Source organism: Cryptomeria japonica, chromosome 7 (genome assembly GCF_030272615.1).
Source record: "Cryptomeria japonica chromosome 7, Sugi_1.0, whole genome shotgun sequence".
NCBI lineage: Eukaryota > Viridiplantae > Streptophyta > Pinopsida > Cupressales > Cupressaceae > Cryptomeria > Cryptomeria japonica.
The window spans coordinates 533,585,310-533,601,498 of NC_081411.1; the positions used below are offsets into that span (position 1 = coordinate 533,585,310).

General features: G+C 37.1%; 1 protein-coding gene across 1 annotated transcript; it reads right to left on the reverse strand.

Annotated features, from left to right (window-relative positions):
- Positions 1-1,797: 1,797 nt before the first annotated feature.
- LOC131031124 (bidirectional sugar transporter SWEET3b-like) lies at positions 1,798-3,209 on the reverse strand. The gene is made up of 6 exons (XM_057962162.1): positions 2,993-3,209; positions 2,835-2,871; positions 2,519-2,741; positions 2,269-2,430; positions 2,064-2,183; positions 1,798-1,971 (listed from the first exon to the last, which is right to left on the reverse strand). Exons 1-6 carry the CDS (start codon positions 3,207-3,209, stop codon positions 1,798-1,800), a joined length of 933 nt encoding a protein of 310 aa, XP_057818145.1.
- Positions 3,210-16,189: the final 12,980 nt, after the last annotated feature.

Sequence of the window (16,189 nt, forward strand, 5' to 3'; positions counted from 1 at the left end):
GAGTGTGGGGTTTTTCTCCCGAAAGGGTTTTCCCCACGTAAATCACTGTGTTGTGGTATGAATGCTATTATATCTATTTCTATTTTCTGTAACTGTTGTAACGATCTGAAAAAGTTTTGCATTACCCTCCTCTCAAGGTTAGTGTAGGAAGTTGTTTCCGCTACTTAACTTCCTTACAATGCAACAGTATCACATTTCAGCCACTTAGCCTTCTTCATCATAGATAAGTCAAGGTCAAAGTCATGCTCTTTCTATTGTTAGTGCTAATGCTTCTGAAGTTTTGTTTTTGAGTTTGATAAGTTCAGTGTTGGTACCTGTATTTTCAACTAGCAGCTTCTTCTTGCATGGTTGAGTAGTGTCATTGGGGTCAATCGTGTAGATTCATGTGCCTCCTGCATCTTCGAATTTCAGATGTTTTGCTTTTGTTTGCCATATGATCATTGCTCGAGTAGTGTCATTGAGGGCACTCATGCAAATTCTTGATCTTGATCATCATCTTGGCTTTTGAGGAGGTTCTTCATTCAGCACTATGGCAGTCATCATTCGACAGTTGTCCACACTTTTCTTGTATCTCAAAGGATGTTCTTTTGCACTTCATATAGTTGCATCTCTGTAATTTTGAGGGACGGTTTTGTTCTCACTGGGTTTTCTCTCTTTCCTCTTTTCTACCTCCTTAGTTAGACTTAAAGGGGGGTGTTAGAATTGTGTATCATGCAGTTGTTAGCGGTAGCATCTAGTTACTTCCGCAGTCTTCTCTTGAATTTGGGGGAATAACTCATGATTGCATGACTTTACGTAAGTCTAACTAAGCAACAATTGTTTACTCTGCCTCTTTCACCACTAGTTTAGATCAATGCAGTTGTTATACCTTCATTTCCTTAGATCTGCCTTCATTTCTTCAGATCTGTCTCCGTTTCCTCTATAAGCTTTGTATAAATCATGCATTCCACATAATGTAAAGACACAATGAATTAATTTAGTTTTCATTCATATACAGATTCATTTTTCTGCTTTGTTCAATTCTTTTATTCTTTACTCTGTTTTCTAAGTTTTGTTTCTTCTTTCAGCTAGGTCTGTATTATGCTATGCATAAAATTTAACACAAACTACTCCAAATAGTGGTGCTTTCCTTTATTTAAAATTAGGACGCATTAAGCCGCTTTAAACAAATGATCTCGTTTATATCATTGATATTCATTCATTCGTTCATATACGGGTGCATTAAACCACTTGAATTCTCTTTTATATAAGATTTGTGCATTATTTCAGCATCATATTAAAGATTACATTTATAAACTGCCATGGCACACACTGGCCCGTTCTATGTGCATTTTGATTTGTCAGTGCACGATTTTTAACGTACATAAAACGAAAGTTGTAACAAATCTCATTTACGCTGCAGTGATTGCATGGGCCAATTCCTTGCGCACCACGTCGTTTCTGGTCTAATCAAGGGAGCTTTTAATTTGGTAGATGAAAAAATGATAAATTTCTGAATTAATTTATAATCATGGATTGCCAGCAATGGCATCCATGTCACACCCACTCAAATCTTTATCTCTCCGTTATTCAAGATAATTGAGTGATGGACGCTCACTATTATACCCAACGACAGCGACAATATGAATTCAGAAAAGTCGAATAAATAATAAAACCCAGTAATCTCACTAATATACCGAATGATAATGTGGATTCTCAATAGCACCCAACTAAATACAAGATGAGGTTACAACATTATAAAGAGTTGTCTTTATCAACTGATGTTTAAATTGGCTGATCGTTATCATCGTTGTTCCTTTATGATAATGTAGTTCCATCCACCTCCATGTCCTCTCCATTTTTTATTCCTGCCTCTGCATTCTTCATATTCATTAAGTCCTTCTCTGAACTACGCATCATTTCCTTGTTTCTATAAATGCAATACAATACAAGTTGAGCGATTCCCAAAAGACAACCTATCACATTTGGAGCCTGCAGGTCCAAAAGTTTCAAATTAAAGAATATTGAGGCAAAAGCTATCTCTTTGGAATATTAAAAATGAATGGGTGTTAATTAAGTATTACAGCAATTAAGACGTCTTTGCTTAAGACACCGTAGGTCATCCACAAAGTACTGTTAAGAAAGCCAAAGAATGACAAGTAGAACGGCATGAACTCCACACTTTTTGTTGTAATCACCAGCTTCTGCAATAAATCAAAACAAAGATATGGTTGTCGAAACATATATTGTATCCAAAACAAGTAGAGGTGTAAACAATATTTTACTTACCATAATGAGAAGTGGAGAAGCATAGAGTGCAATGGATGTTATGATTCCCACAATGCCGACAAAGAACTTGCGAGTCTTATGTTCATGAAGACCAAAAGTAGAGACCATTGCCATTACTGTGAACACCACCACCACAGTTGCAACCATCCTCACCACTTCGAGCTGGAATATGACCAAAAGAACAATTTCAACATAGGAGAAGTAAAATAAATTCAACCCTGGTCAAGATTGTAGGGCAAATAGTGCATACCTTGGCCTTGGGAGGAGCAAGGAGTAGGTATGTGCAAATAAAAAAGCATTCTGGAATAATGCCAGCGCCATTGACAGTAGAGAGCAGAATGTTTTCCCACCCTTTACTTACCACAGGCATGCCATACCAAGTGTAAGTAAAACAGTTGAAGAGAGCAATCACATATGGGGTGCAAGAGTAGTGCCCCACTGATTTTTCTCTTATCACCTTCACAAATGTAATCCTGCCCAAAAAAGGATAAGTCTCAGCTCGTGTAATGAATAAAATTTGCTTGGTACAAGATTCATGCTAGATCTGGTAATTAAACATTGCTTACACTGGTGACATATACATAAGAAGTGAAGTACAGTTTCCTGTGGTCATGATATAAAACAGAAATGGTAAGCTAGTCGGCCATAAACAAGAAACAACAAGAACACAGCAAACAGACAAAACTAGCCATAATTTGCACAAAACAAAGAGAAAAAGAGAAACCCATAATTCCAACAGCAAGACGCATTTGTTTCTCCATCTTTTCAAACCTGATGGGCGTCCTTGCTTTGGTGAGTTTGTAAGCAGAAAGGGAAATATATAAGCATAGGCTCATATGAATCTGCAAGCGTTCCAAACATGAATTCCGAATTTGGGTCAACAGGGTCCCACAACCTTTAATTCTACAAAGGGGCACCAAAACCGTTCTAGGATACGACATATTACTTTTCACCTATTTTATGAAGCCCCACTATCCACAAGTGGGATTGATTCTCCTCTTAGGAGTTAATAATATATATTACTGTCGTTTCTGCATCACTATTTTCTCAAACACTACCCACGATGGGAAACCAGGCCAACAAGTTTAACAATGCCATCCACATCACTTTTAGATTCATGAACACAAATCCTCATAGTTCTTTCATAATTTGTTGAGCATATTACTTTATACTCCCATTAGAAATGATGGGGTTCGATATGGCCACTAGTTTTTACTTCTACTTTTATAAAGGCAAAAGTCCTATCTTTGATCTAGGTGGGTGGGAGAATAGTGTGATTCAATAGGGCTAAACTGTAATGGTGAGTTATAGTAAGGGGTAAGGGGTGAGTGATAGTAGGATGTCGGTCATTATATTACCAATTTGTTATCAATCAAGTTGAGGAGTCGTGTAATTGGAGATCTTCTCATAGGATTCAAAGAGTAGTTCACTTTGAGTAGGGTACACCAGTAAAAAAATTTAGAGAAAAAAAATTAAGTGTTAATTTGGATTTTTCTATTGTCATCTATGTATTAAGGTACTCATGATTATCTTTTGAAAGATTTATGAAATCTGTAAAATTGCTTTGGTGTATCTATTTTTATTCATTCATGCTTAATGGTAAGCTAAGAGATTTGTTATTGTATTGAAGACTGGTTGTGTTTTATGCAATAGAAAATAATTTTATTGTGTTAGAGTTTTCTTACTTCAAAGAGTTTTCCCTAATGAAAATACTATGTATTGCCTTTGCTTTCTCTTTATTCTATTATATTTTCAAATTGTACATGGATTACTTCTATTGCACAAGTTTATAAGGCTTCTTTTTCTCTAGAAGATTTTCTTTTTGTTGGAACAAGTGTATAATATAACCACTTGATGTATAAGCTAAGTGTACTTTATATTAATGTCATGCATCAAGTGTAGCAATAATTTTTTTGGATATCAGACTTGAATCACTAAAATAATCTAGATTGGATTAAAAGTTTGACTATTTGTAAGATAGTTATCAAAGATCTCATTATTTTTTTCTAGGAAAATAAAATAAAATAGCTAAAAGCATATTTTTAATATAAAAAAAAGAAATATATCAAAATTAAGAATATTTCTATCTATTGTTGGGATGAAGTAGATTTTGTTGGTAGGTGAAGCTAGCCTTCTTTATTCAACATTGATCAATAAATTTTTTGTGACTTACTATTTTTGGTCATATAACATGTGTATGATATGGAGTTGTAGGAATCACACTATTTATTTTTTTGGAAAGTGTTCTTTAAAGAGGATCCAACAACCTACATGTTTACAATTCAGTCAATCATGTTTACCATGCATTTCACATAAATCTATGTGTTCTTGATCTATTTAATTTCATAATTTTTATTTGTTTACTATCATTTTTCTAAATAGCTGGTATGAAATCTAATAGTTTTGTGCATGAATTAATTTTTATTTTATCTTTATGGGATGTAAATAATGTCATGATGCTTAATTATCAAATCCCAGTTTCAAAATTTTGATTTTTAAAAAAATTTCTCCACAGAAACTAAAGGTTAAACATTTATTGTTGAAGGATCGATATGCCTTAGATAAAATGAGATGAAAGGGATAAGATGGCTAGAGTTGTAATATAGTTATCTCTCATAGATTAAATTTTATTCAATATTGCAAAGGATAAAACATCGCATGGCTTGTTAAATAACATCAAAAGGTTGCATGAGATCAATTCATTGACAAAAGAAATTATATTATGTTCATAGCTACATAATTTGAGGATATGTAGTAGTTCATTAGTGATAGATCATTTGAAGGATTTTAATACACTAATAAGTAAGTTGGATTCAATAGAGGTGAAAATCAAAGAAGATGATAAGGTAATTATATTATTTTTCTTCTTTCTTGAAAGTTAGGATGAAGTAGTTATGGTGCTTAGTTACTCAACACTAAGTGTAGAACTTATCAGTAAGAATGTGGTGGCTTTAGTAATCTTAGAATATACAAGGTGAAATACATTTAAAAGGAATTCATCTAATGGAACCCTAGTTGCAAGGATTAAAATAAACAAAAAAGGAATATTGAGTATGGATAAACTAAATCCAAATCTGTTAAATAAAAGTAACATTTGGTAACGAAGAATATGGAGGTGGGAAATGCGGGATGTTTGAATGTGCAGAAAGCGGGAAACAACGATGATGGAGGTAGTGGTTTTGTTCATATGGGAAGATTCCTAGAAGAATCAGGGGAGGAAAAATATGTAGATGGTAGTGATCATAGGGTCTAGGATGGTGGGACTCAACATATCCCGACAAATGGAAAAGATTCCTTTGTTTCTGGGATGCATGTTGGGGGGGGAGGCAATTCCTCCTCAACAAGTGGTTCTCCCTCCTTGAAGTGTAATCGAATGCGGTCAACTTTGTTTAGCTCCAAGATCAAAGGTAAAGCTATCTCCCTTGTTCCTCATAAAGTTGACCCTATTTCGAGTTCTTTCTCGATTTCTATACCAGACTGCATTGTGGATATAAATATGAAAAATTTGGAGTCGGTTCTAGTTGGGAAGTTTGTTGGTCCTCGCCCTAATATTGATTTTGATTAAAGAATGGGTAGCCCAAAAATGGAAATGGAAAGGTCAGGTAGATGTGGTGGAAATGGAAAATGGATTTTCTCCTTATCCTTTGTCTGTGAAGAGGATCTCAGATCTGTCCTTGCGGGGGGTCCTTGGATGTTGGGTAAGACCTCCCTTGCCTTAAAGAAATGGGAACTTGGCTATAACCCTAAGGTTTGGGAATGCAATGAGGTGCCCATGTGGGTCTGTCTTCCTGGAATCCCTTTGGAGTACTGGGATGAGGCGATTTTTGCAAGTTTTGTGGCTTGCTTCAGTGAGCTTCTTTTAGTGGATTCAATGATTGCTGCGAAGAAGAGGCTTGTCTATGTTCGGTTGTGTGTCAACGTAAAACAAGATACTTATGTACCTGCTGAGATCACTTTAAGTTAAAGACTTGAGTTATGGGTGTAGAAGGTGGAGTATGAATCTATTCCTTTTTCTTGCTTTCACTGTAATAAAGTGGGTCACTAAGCGAAGGAATGTCTGGGTAAGCCAAAACCGAAAAAGGTCTGGAAGAAAAATTATGAAGGACATGCTACTGGCTAGAATCAACAGGTTCCTCCTACAGGGGAAGTTAGTGATCTAAAGTAGAATCAGGGATCAGAGTCCTCCATGGAGTTACCTTCATCTAAGCCAGATAAATCCAGCCCTAATGGGATTGTGAATGAAATTCCTATGGAGAAGAACGTTTCTATCCCACCATAGGTTGTTCCCCAGCTGAGCATAGAGGATTCTGTTCAAAAGGATAACAGGGTGATATTGGATCCACCTATTTAGTTGGTCATTGACATGAGTAGCAATATAGAGAAGGATAAGAATGACATAATGGATGGGAAGAAGGGGAATGATTTCCCTACGAATGTTTCAGAGATATCCAACCCTTTTATTCAAGTTAAATCCAAAAATCGAAGGAGTCTGCCATCTCCTATTACCAATGGCTTAACTCTAAGGGCTATGGGTGTCACGACCTGGAACTGACAGAGGATGGACTGTGGGTTTAAACTAAGAGGGGTGGGAAGACCACCAAATAGTTTAAGTAGGGAAAGGCAAAGTAGAGTCTCTATTGTGGATGAGATTCAAAAAACACTTCGAGATATGGGCATAGGATCCCCCTCCCCTATCAAATGAAGATTATATCATGAAATATTAGGGGGCTTAATCACCCCCACAAACATGATCTCTTATCCAATATGGTATGAGATCATAAGTCAGATATCCGTCTCATTCAGGAGATGAAAATGCCTTCGACTAGAGTGGAGAGAATCAAGTTAGCCATTTTTAAAGACTATGGTTCTCATTTCTCTAATGCGAATGGAGCCTCCAGTGGTTTGGCCACTCTCTGGAATCCAAGATCATTCAAGGTATGGTGGTTCTTTCTTCTGCTAACCATACTACGACTAGATTCACTAGTCCTAAAGATGGGTCTTCTTGGATTTTAGCCAATATATATGCCCCCAATAGGAGTGCCAAGAGAAATTTGTGGAATTCTTTGATTCAAGCTAGACTCTATTTTTCGGATGATAGATGGATTTTAGTGGGGGATTTTAATACTCCTCTTTCTAACTCAGAGAAAATGGGTGGTGCTTCAATTTTTAAGGAGAGTATACAGGATCTTTTTGATATGATCAATGTTCTTGGTTTATTAGATTTAAATCTTAATGATGCCAAGTTTACTTGGTCTAATAGAAGAAGTGGTTATGACCTTATTCAGGTCAAACTTGTTCGAGGCCTAATATCGTGAGATTGGCTAAAGAATTTCTCCTGCACCTTGTCCTCTCTCTCTAGAATTGGATTGGACCACTTCCTGATTATCTTGAATATGGTTCCCCTTATTGGCAGGAGATATTTTCCCTTTAGATTTGAGAAAATGTGGACCCTTAGCCCTAAGCTTCATGACAAGGTTTCAAAATGGTGGGATGTTAACATTCAAGGATCTTCTATGTATAGAATAGCTAAGAAACTCTCCAATGTTAAATCCAATATTCAAACGTGGAATAAATCTGTGTTTGGGAACATTTTTCAGCAAAAGGAGATCCTAAAGAAGGAGTTGGATGATACTCAGTGTCTTATTCAGTGGTTGGGCTACAACCCTCGTATCATGGATAAAGAAATTGAGTTATTGACTAAGCTCCATGACATTATATCCAAGGAAGAGGAATATTGGAAACAAAGGTCCAGAGCCATATGTCTTAAAAGTGGGGATAAGAATACTAATTTTTTTCATATGACTACTATGAAACATATAGCCACCAATATAATCAAGAAATTATTGGTTAATAATAGGTGGGTGGATAAGAAGGAGGATTTGAGTCAGGAGGCCATTGGTTTTTTCTCTTCCCTCCTCTTTGAGGATGGTCCACTAGATCTCGATGCTCAGAATAATATTCTTCAAGAGATTCTGCCTAAGGTCTCCCTGGAGATTAAGAAGGAGCTTAATAGAACTCCGAGTTTTGAAGAGGTTAAAACAACCACTTTTTCCTTTGAAGGGAACAAAGTGTCAGGCCGGAATGGTTTTCCGATGTTGTTTTTCCCAACGTACTGGAAAATTGTTGGTAATGATATTGAGGCTGCTAGAGAGTTCTTTGGGTCCCACTCACTTTTAAAATAGCTGAATACCACTCTCTTTTTTTATCCCCAAAAAAAAAGATGCTACCAGCTTTCAGGATTTTAGACCCATTAGTTTATGTAACTCAATCTATAAAATCTTCTCTAAGATTTTAGTTTGTAGACTCAAAGTTGTCTTGCCTATTTTGATCTCCAAGCCCCAAAATGGTGTTGTCCCTGACTGAACAATTTTGGACTCTATTATTGTGGTTCATGAAAATATCCATTCCTTTTTTGTAATAAGAAGCCTGGTTTCTTTCTTAAGCTCAATCTTTTGAAGGCCTATTATCGGGTTAATTGGTAGTTTCTGATCAGAGTTTTGCAGTCTTTTGGCTTTGGTAGTCAATTCCTTCAGCTAGTTGAGCAAGGCATCTCTACGCAAAATTTCTTTGTCCTCATTAATGGTGCTCCATCAGGTTTTTTCTTTGCTTCAAGAGGTATTTGACAGGGTGACCCTTTTTTTCGTTTTCTCTTCATCTTAATGAGTGAAGCTCTGAGTAAGTTGATTCAGCGGGAAGTCAGACTCGATAATATAAAAGGCCTCAAGCCTTCTTCTCAAGATCATGTGTGCTCTCATCAACAATTTATTGATGATACCATGCTTATGATGAATACTAAGAGGGGGGCTGAATTAGTATACCAAAAAATATTGAACTTAAACACTTAAACAGTTTAGCAGTAAACCGGTATAACATTTTTACTAACAAACCGGTTAACACAAATGCAAACCAAATAGCAAATAAGGCATTCACCCACAGAAGCACAATCACCATAACATAATAGATTTTGATGTGGAAACCCAAATGGGAAAAACCACGGTGAGATGAAACTCACAAGTAACTATCTGTAGAATAGTAACCAAACCAATTAAGGTCATACAATGTTCTTTACCAAAACAAATCCTGTTAGGAATCTCAATCTCTGTTAGGAGATAAGTCTGATTAAAGACTAGCTTGTGAGAGGATTTCAGGTCCATAGTTGTGAATCACCTTGTTAGAGGATTTACAAAGGGTTTGCCAGGCCTACCTGGTTAAGGGTTACATACTTGTCGAAGATGTGAGTAATCAACAAGTGAGTGATCTAAATACTAGCACAATATGCTTGGTTAGATCCTTGATAGCTCATTGTTAATGCATTTCAACATTACTTCAGTCTTCAATATCTTCACTCTATGTTTCTTCACATAGACCTAATCTTCTTCTGTGATCGCACATGCAAAAACTTCATCAACCACACGAAATCCTAACACAATCTAAAACCCTAGACATGATGTCCTTATAAAGGAATATGATTTCATTTCAGTCCAATAGGATTACATTGCAAGTTCCTAGGTTCAGTGCATCTGGACACATTTGGTAACACAACACAGAATCACTGCCAAAGTGTTGATGGATGATAACTCATCACAAAAATAATACTGGTTGGTAACTCATCACAGAGTAATACCGGTTCATACATTTATCTATTACCAGTTCACATATTTTACTGATTACCGGTTCACACATTTTACCAATTGTCGGTTTGCCAGGATGAAGACTGGGAAAAATGATAACTGCCGCTTCAGTTCCTTCATACCACTTGAGATCCTCAAACCGCTTGAGGTCTTCATACTGCTTGGGATCGGTAAACACTTTCTGCAAAACACCGATAGTCTAAAGACTATAATACATAATACCGGTTGAGCATAACTCATACATACAAAAAGTGATCTCAAAGCAAGTGTGTGTCCATCAATGACAATCACAACAACATCATCAAAAATGCCAACAATCTCCCCCTTTGGCATTGATGGCAACACTTAGGAAAAATTTTGACATCTAAGTGTTTGACAACAAAAATATGCCACAATCAAAATTACTCCCCAAAGCATATACACTACCCCTTTTGCAGAAAATACAATGTATACTACTCCCTTACAGAGATAAACATGAAAGTATACATAACATGCTTCAAAATTTTAAATACAAAATACTACTCCCCCTTTGCCAACAATGACAAAGTACAACTGAATAATCCCTATTTCCATTGTCATTAAAATCATAAGTGTTTATGACAATAAAGAGTGAAACTTATCAAAAACTGATTTAAAGTCCTGCATAAATGCCTTCATGGATAAAGACCATGACTCAAGAAATGAGGTAGAAACCTCACTTTCTATTTGCATCTGGATAACCTGTTCCTCGATGGCATCCAAGGTACTCATCTCTTGAGTGACCGTTAAGGCATCTAGATTGAGATAGCATTTTTGAAGTATTTGCAGTCTTGGTAGTAGAACCAGTTGAAGTCCCTGCAAATCTCATGTCCGGTTGTTGATCTCTAACTCTATTCTTACAGTCTGGAGTTGAAACTGGTGAACGGTTTGCCCAAATGTGGTGAAGGAATCATAGGGCATCTTGAAGTTGCTTATGTATGCCTGCAAATTAGATTGTAGTTTGTCTTTCTGAGCAAGCACATCATCACAGAATAGATGGGGCTGGCTTATCTTACTGAGTAGTAATTTACCCTCATCCATAGCATCTCTTATGTCTTTCTGCGCTTTTTGAAGTTATGACCGGAGCTCATTTAATTTCTTCACTAAGGCAGTGTTCAGTGCATTTTGATGCTTCTTTTGAGAATTGGCTTCAGCAACATCTTCCAGGCATTGCACGTGGTCCTCTACAACTATGCATAAGAGTTTCAATTGAGCTAGAGAGCAATCGATACTTGGGAGGCTAGTATCGGGAATCAAATTGGTAAGAGTTTCCAATGCAATTTGAATAACATCTTGCTCCTTCTTACTCCTTAGCGCTTCCAGTCGCTCTTGGGCAAGCTTAATGCTTTGCAACAACTCCGTTTTGTTTGCAGATTGGAGGTCAATGGGACTAGTAATATCAGCCAGTTTGGCTTGACTACCAGTTGCCTTTGGGGTTTCCACTTGTATGCTCTTTTCCGCTTCCTCCTTGTCCTTGGCTTTTTGCTTTTCTTCTTTTGCCTTCTTTTTCTCCTCTGCTTCTTTCTTTCTTTTCTCTTCTTCCTTCTTCCTTTCTTCTTCTTTTCGCTTCTTTTCTTCTTTCTTCTCCTCTTCCTTCTTCTTCTTCTCCTCTTCCTATTTCTTCTTCTCCTCTTCCGTCTTCCTCTTCTTCTCTTCTTTTCTCTTCTCCTCTTCTTGTTTATTTTCTTCTTCCTTCTTCTTCTTCTTCTCCTCTTCCTGTTTCTTCTTCTCCTCTTCCTTCTTCCTCTTCTCCTCTTCTTTTCTTTTCTCCTCTTCCTGTTTCTTTTCTTCTTCTTTTCTATTCTCCTCTTCCTCTTTGCTCTTTTTCTCCTCTTCTATTTGTTTCCTCTTCTCTTCCTATTTTCTCTTTTCCTCTTGTTTCTTTTTCTCATTCTCTGCATGCTCTCTATCATCCTTTTCTTTGTCCTATTTCTCCTTGTCTACTTTCTCTTTGTCAGCTTTTTCCTTTGCTGTATCCGGGTTGACATTTTCACCATCCAAAGCATGAACGTCAATAGGGTCCATTAGTTTAGTGACTGGTTCTCCTACACTGTCATACACCTCATCTAGCTTTTCAATTTTCGGTTCTTGTTCAGCCTTCTTGTTGGCTTTGGACACTTGGTACAAGCTCAGAGTGGCTTTGGCATGAGAGTGGGTATCTTTTACCACTTCAGGGACTTTCCCTTCTAGCAACAAGAGTCTCCTTCTTCTCATGAAGAAGAGGCCTTTATATTTTTCCATAACTTCATAAAGTTCTGAATTAGACACATCAAGAAAATATTGAGCAAATATTTCCTCTCTTATTTCCTATTCCTTTTCTATGGCAATGCACCATTTGTTATCTAAAGAATTGTATAAAGAATTTGGTGTCACAGATTTAATTTCTGATGGCGACTAGTCATTAATACATAAATATTGAATGACTTCCTGTTCTACTTCCTCTTTCTCATTGTCATTGAAATCATCAAAATAATCTACTAAATCATTCAACACTTTTCTCCTAATATTCTCGATAGTTCTTTGACAATGTGTCAAAGGTTTGTAAGAGGAAATATCAATATTTATCGATGCTAATGATGCCAGTTCATTACTGGTTGTCACTATCTTCTTCCCTATTTGCCTAGTCTTCTTAGGTTGTTCTTCAGATTCTATGTCCTTTGAGACCGGTGTGTTGCCTTTTGTCTTCCGCTTCCTCTCAAATACCTTGGCGGGTGCAACTTCTGGTTTCTTCTTTGTCGGTGACCGCTTGGTCACTTTAGGACTTGCTGAAGTAACTAGTGCTGATACAAATGGCACTGTCTTTCCCTTCTTTACTGAAGGCTCTTCAACCAATGTAACCCTTTCCAGATAGGTGATGGTTCTCTTCTTCTTAGGATCAAGCGGTGAAGCAAGTAGGGTAGAAGCATACCCGTTTAGCATATCATACATTACCTCATATCCCATAGGTTCCACCTTTTCTTTTCTAGGCTCAACGGCCTCCATTATACAATCATCTACTCTGATGGTGAAGCAGATGTCCTCTTCATACTTCTTGACAATATCAACATATATTCTCACCCTTTGGCTCATCTTGTGTCTGAACTCATCAAAGTATTTGTTCAGGACTTCAGGATAACCGGTTCCAACCGCTTGAAGACTTTCTTTGATTTGCTTGGTAACCGATTGGTCAACAGACCACTGAATATCACCGACTCCTAGGAAATAGCCTTGGAAGTAGAAGAACAATCCAACCAATAGTTGTCCAAATTTAAATTTCAAGGCATTATCCTGTTTAATTGACTTCAGGTTCACTAGAAGTTACCATTGCATACAAGTGCATAAATCAAACGAGGCATCTTCCATGATCATCCTATAGGCGGCATTTACCGTTGCAGCAGAGACAGAGTTAATTCTGCTAGCATGGAATGTCCGGTAACCTATCTCCATGCAGACATATTTGACCAGATCATCCTTGATGGTATTGATGGCCATTCCCCATTGGTCACTCACAGAACCTGTGAGCTTGGTCATTTCCATCTTAATGACTTTCCTTAGGGTTGGCACATCTCCAATGTTACAAAAACCGGTGACGACATGAATTGCTTCTGGTGTGATGTCATGTAAATACATTTTGTCATCATACACCCTACTTAGAATGATGTAGATGTGATCATCTATAAATTCTTTAAGGAAATAGACCGCATTGTGAAGCTTCTTCTTTTCCAAGATGTTGTATTCTAGTTTGATCTTCTTGTCCTTCCCGCAGAATAGATTTAACTAAGAATGGATCACTAGAGATCGTAGGTCTTCAATTTTATAGTCAATATAATCTGAAATACCTTCCTCAACTATAACACCAGCAGGTATTTGGGATAGGGCATTATATTTTGCCTTCTGTTCGATGAAATCTACTGAATCAACAGGTGCACTAGAACTAGAGTGCGATGCAGAAGCCATGATAAATAGAGAAACTCAAAAAATACCTTTGCAAGTCGAGATTTAGGGCTTGCAAATTCTGCTTCACCACACACTACTTCGGTTGCTGGATTACCGCTTTGAGTTCTACACTTGACTGATTGATATTATCTTCTGATTCTTCTTCAAAGTTTTGAAATCTCTCTGAATTGCAAGACAAATCGCGTTTTGTCGCTCTGCACTTGAAAACTTCTTTGCTTGTAAATTGATAAGTGAAAAAGACTTGAAAATCCCTTTTAAACGAATTCTTCACCTACCATAATAAATGCTCCACCATTAGGGCGTAAACCCTAATTTGCCTTTTACCGTTTCTGATCTTCTACCAATTGACAAGTATCACATACCGATTAAGGTCTCTTACCAGTGTAAACCAGGGGTTCGAAACATTTCACTGATTTGTTTCCCCCTAAGATTTTCTATACCTTAGTTTGTCGGTTCAGAGATTTCCACACTAGGTGCAGAAATCGGTTCTTCTTGAGTCACTTCTTTTGGCTTCTTTTTCCAGGTTTTCGTCATGTCCTCTTGAACAGTTTCAACATCAATATTTCCTTCCGAAGTGACCAATATATCATCCGATATATTCTTTCTCATTCTGCAGAATCTTGCTGTGTGACCCAATTTGTTGCAATGATAGCAAACCATTCCAGGTGCTCTCCAAGGTCCATTATTCATGTTTCCATTCTTCCTTTTGCATGTTGCAATAGTGTGACCATTACCATGATATATCAAATAGGTTTCTCTCCATTGGGTTGCCGCTTGATAGCCACCGCTACCTAACTGATGATTATAGGTATTAAGCTGGTTTGGATTCTGGTTTCTAGAGGGTTCAGGACAAACTCCTTGACTCCTTTGAGGATACCTTCCGGTGTTGTGCATGATAGACCTGCATTCAAATGCTCTATACCCAAACTTGTTGCATGCATAACAATTTCCATTGAATCTATTGGATCTAGGCTTATTGTTTAGAAAGTAAGGAAAGTTATTGTAAGCCTTATTTCTACATGCATTAGCAGTATGTCCTTCCTTGAGACAATTAAAGCAAACAGGTTTGAAATTTTTCTTACCTTTATCCTTTGATGTTGTTTGCTTCTTTGATGCTACGTTTTTTTCTCCAGAGGTCTCACCTTCCTCATACCTAGAGAAACCAAGTCCATTAGTATTCTTTACCAGTTTAGCTGATTCAAGCTTTTTCTCTAACTTAGCAGCACTCTCATTGAATTTGGCAAGTATCTCTTTTGATTCACTGAGTTCCTTGGTAATAGTAGCATTGAACTCCTTCAAGGTTGCATTCTTAGAAATAGCCAAGTTTAGTTCACGTTGCATTTCTTCTTTTTCCACTTTACTCTCTTGGAGATGAGCGGTATGTGCACTGATTTCTTGCTTCATCTTGGAGATCTCATGATCTTTTCCTTTTACCAGATCTTCAGCTTTTCTCCAATTCTCAAGCTCTTGACACATCCTAATAGTTAGTCCTTCAAGTTCCCTTCTTAGGTTGGCATTAGACTCATTTAGTTTTTCAACTTCTTCAACTAGGGCTTCCATGTCCGCTTCATCAAAGGAACTATTTTCAGTTAGTTCCATCAGTTTCTCAACATGCTCTCTTCTTTTTTCTAGAGAGGCCTTATATTTGACTTGAGTTCATCATAGGCTTTCTCAGTCTGAGTGAGTCGATGAGTAAGTTCCCTCACACTATATTCCCCCATATCTCTTTCCAAGTGGTTAAACTTATAGAAAGGTTGGCTCTGATACCAATTGATGAATACTAAGAGGGGGGCTGAATTAGTATACCAAAAAATACTAAACTTAAACACTTAAATATTTTATCAGTAAATTGGTATAATAGTTTTACTAAAAAACCGGTTAACACAAATGCAAACCAAACGGCAAATAAGGCATTCAACCACAAAAGCACAATCACCATAACATAATAGATTTTGACGTTGAAATCCAAATGGGAAAAACCATGGTGAGATGAAATTCACAAGTAACTATCTGCATAATAGTAACCATACTGGTTAAGGTCAGACCGGTTAAGGTCATACAATGTTCTTTACCAGAATAGATCCTATTAGGAATCTCAATCTCTGTTAGGAGATAAGTCTGATTAAAGACTACCTTGTGAAAGGATTCCAGATCCACAGTTGTGAACCACCTTGTTAGAGGATTTACAAAGGCTTTGCCAGGCCTACCTGGTTAAGGGTTACATACTTGTCGAAGATGTGAGTAATCAACAAGTGAGTGATCTAAATACTAGCACAGTATGCTTGGTTAGATCCTTGATAGCTCATTGTTAATGCATTTCAGCATTACTCCAGTCT

Coding starts and splice junctions, on each gene's coding strand:
- LOC131031124 (XM_057962162.1), bottom strand. CDS start 3,209: ATGTCGTATCCTAGAACGGTTTTGGTGCCCCTTTGTAGAATTAAAGGT. Junction 2,184..2,268: donor CTTCTCCACTTCTCATTATG/GTAAGTAAAATA, acceptor GATTTATTGCAG/AAGCTGGTGATTACAACAAA. Junction 1,972..2,063: donor GCAAAGACGTCTTAATTGCT/GTAATACTTAAT, acceptor TTGGACCTGCAG/GCTCCAAATGTGATAGGTTG.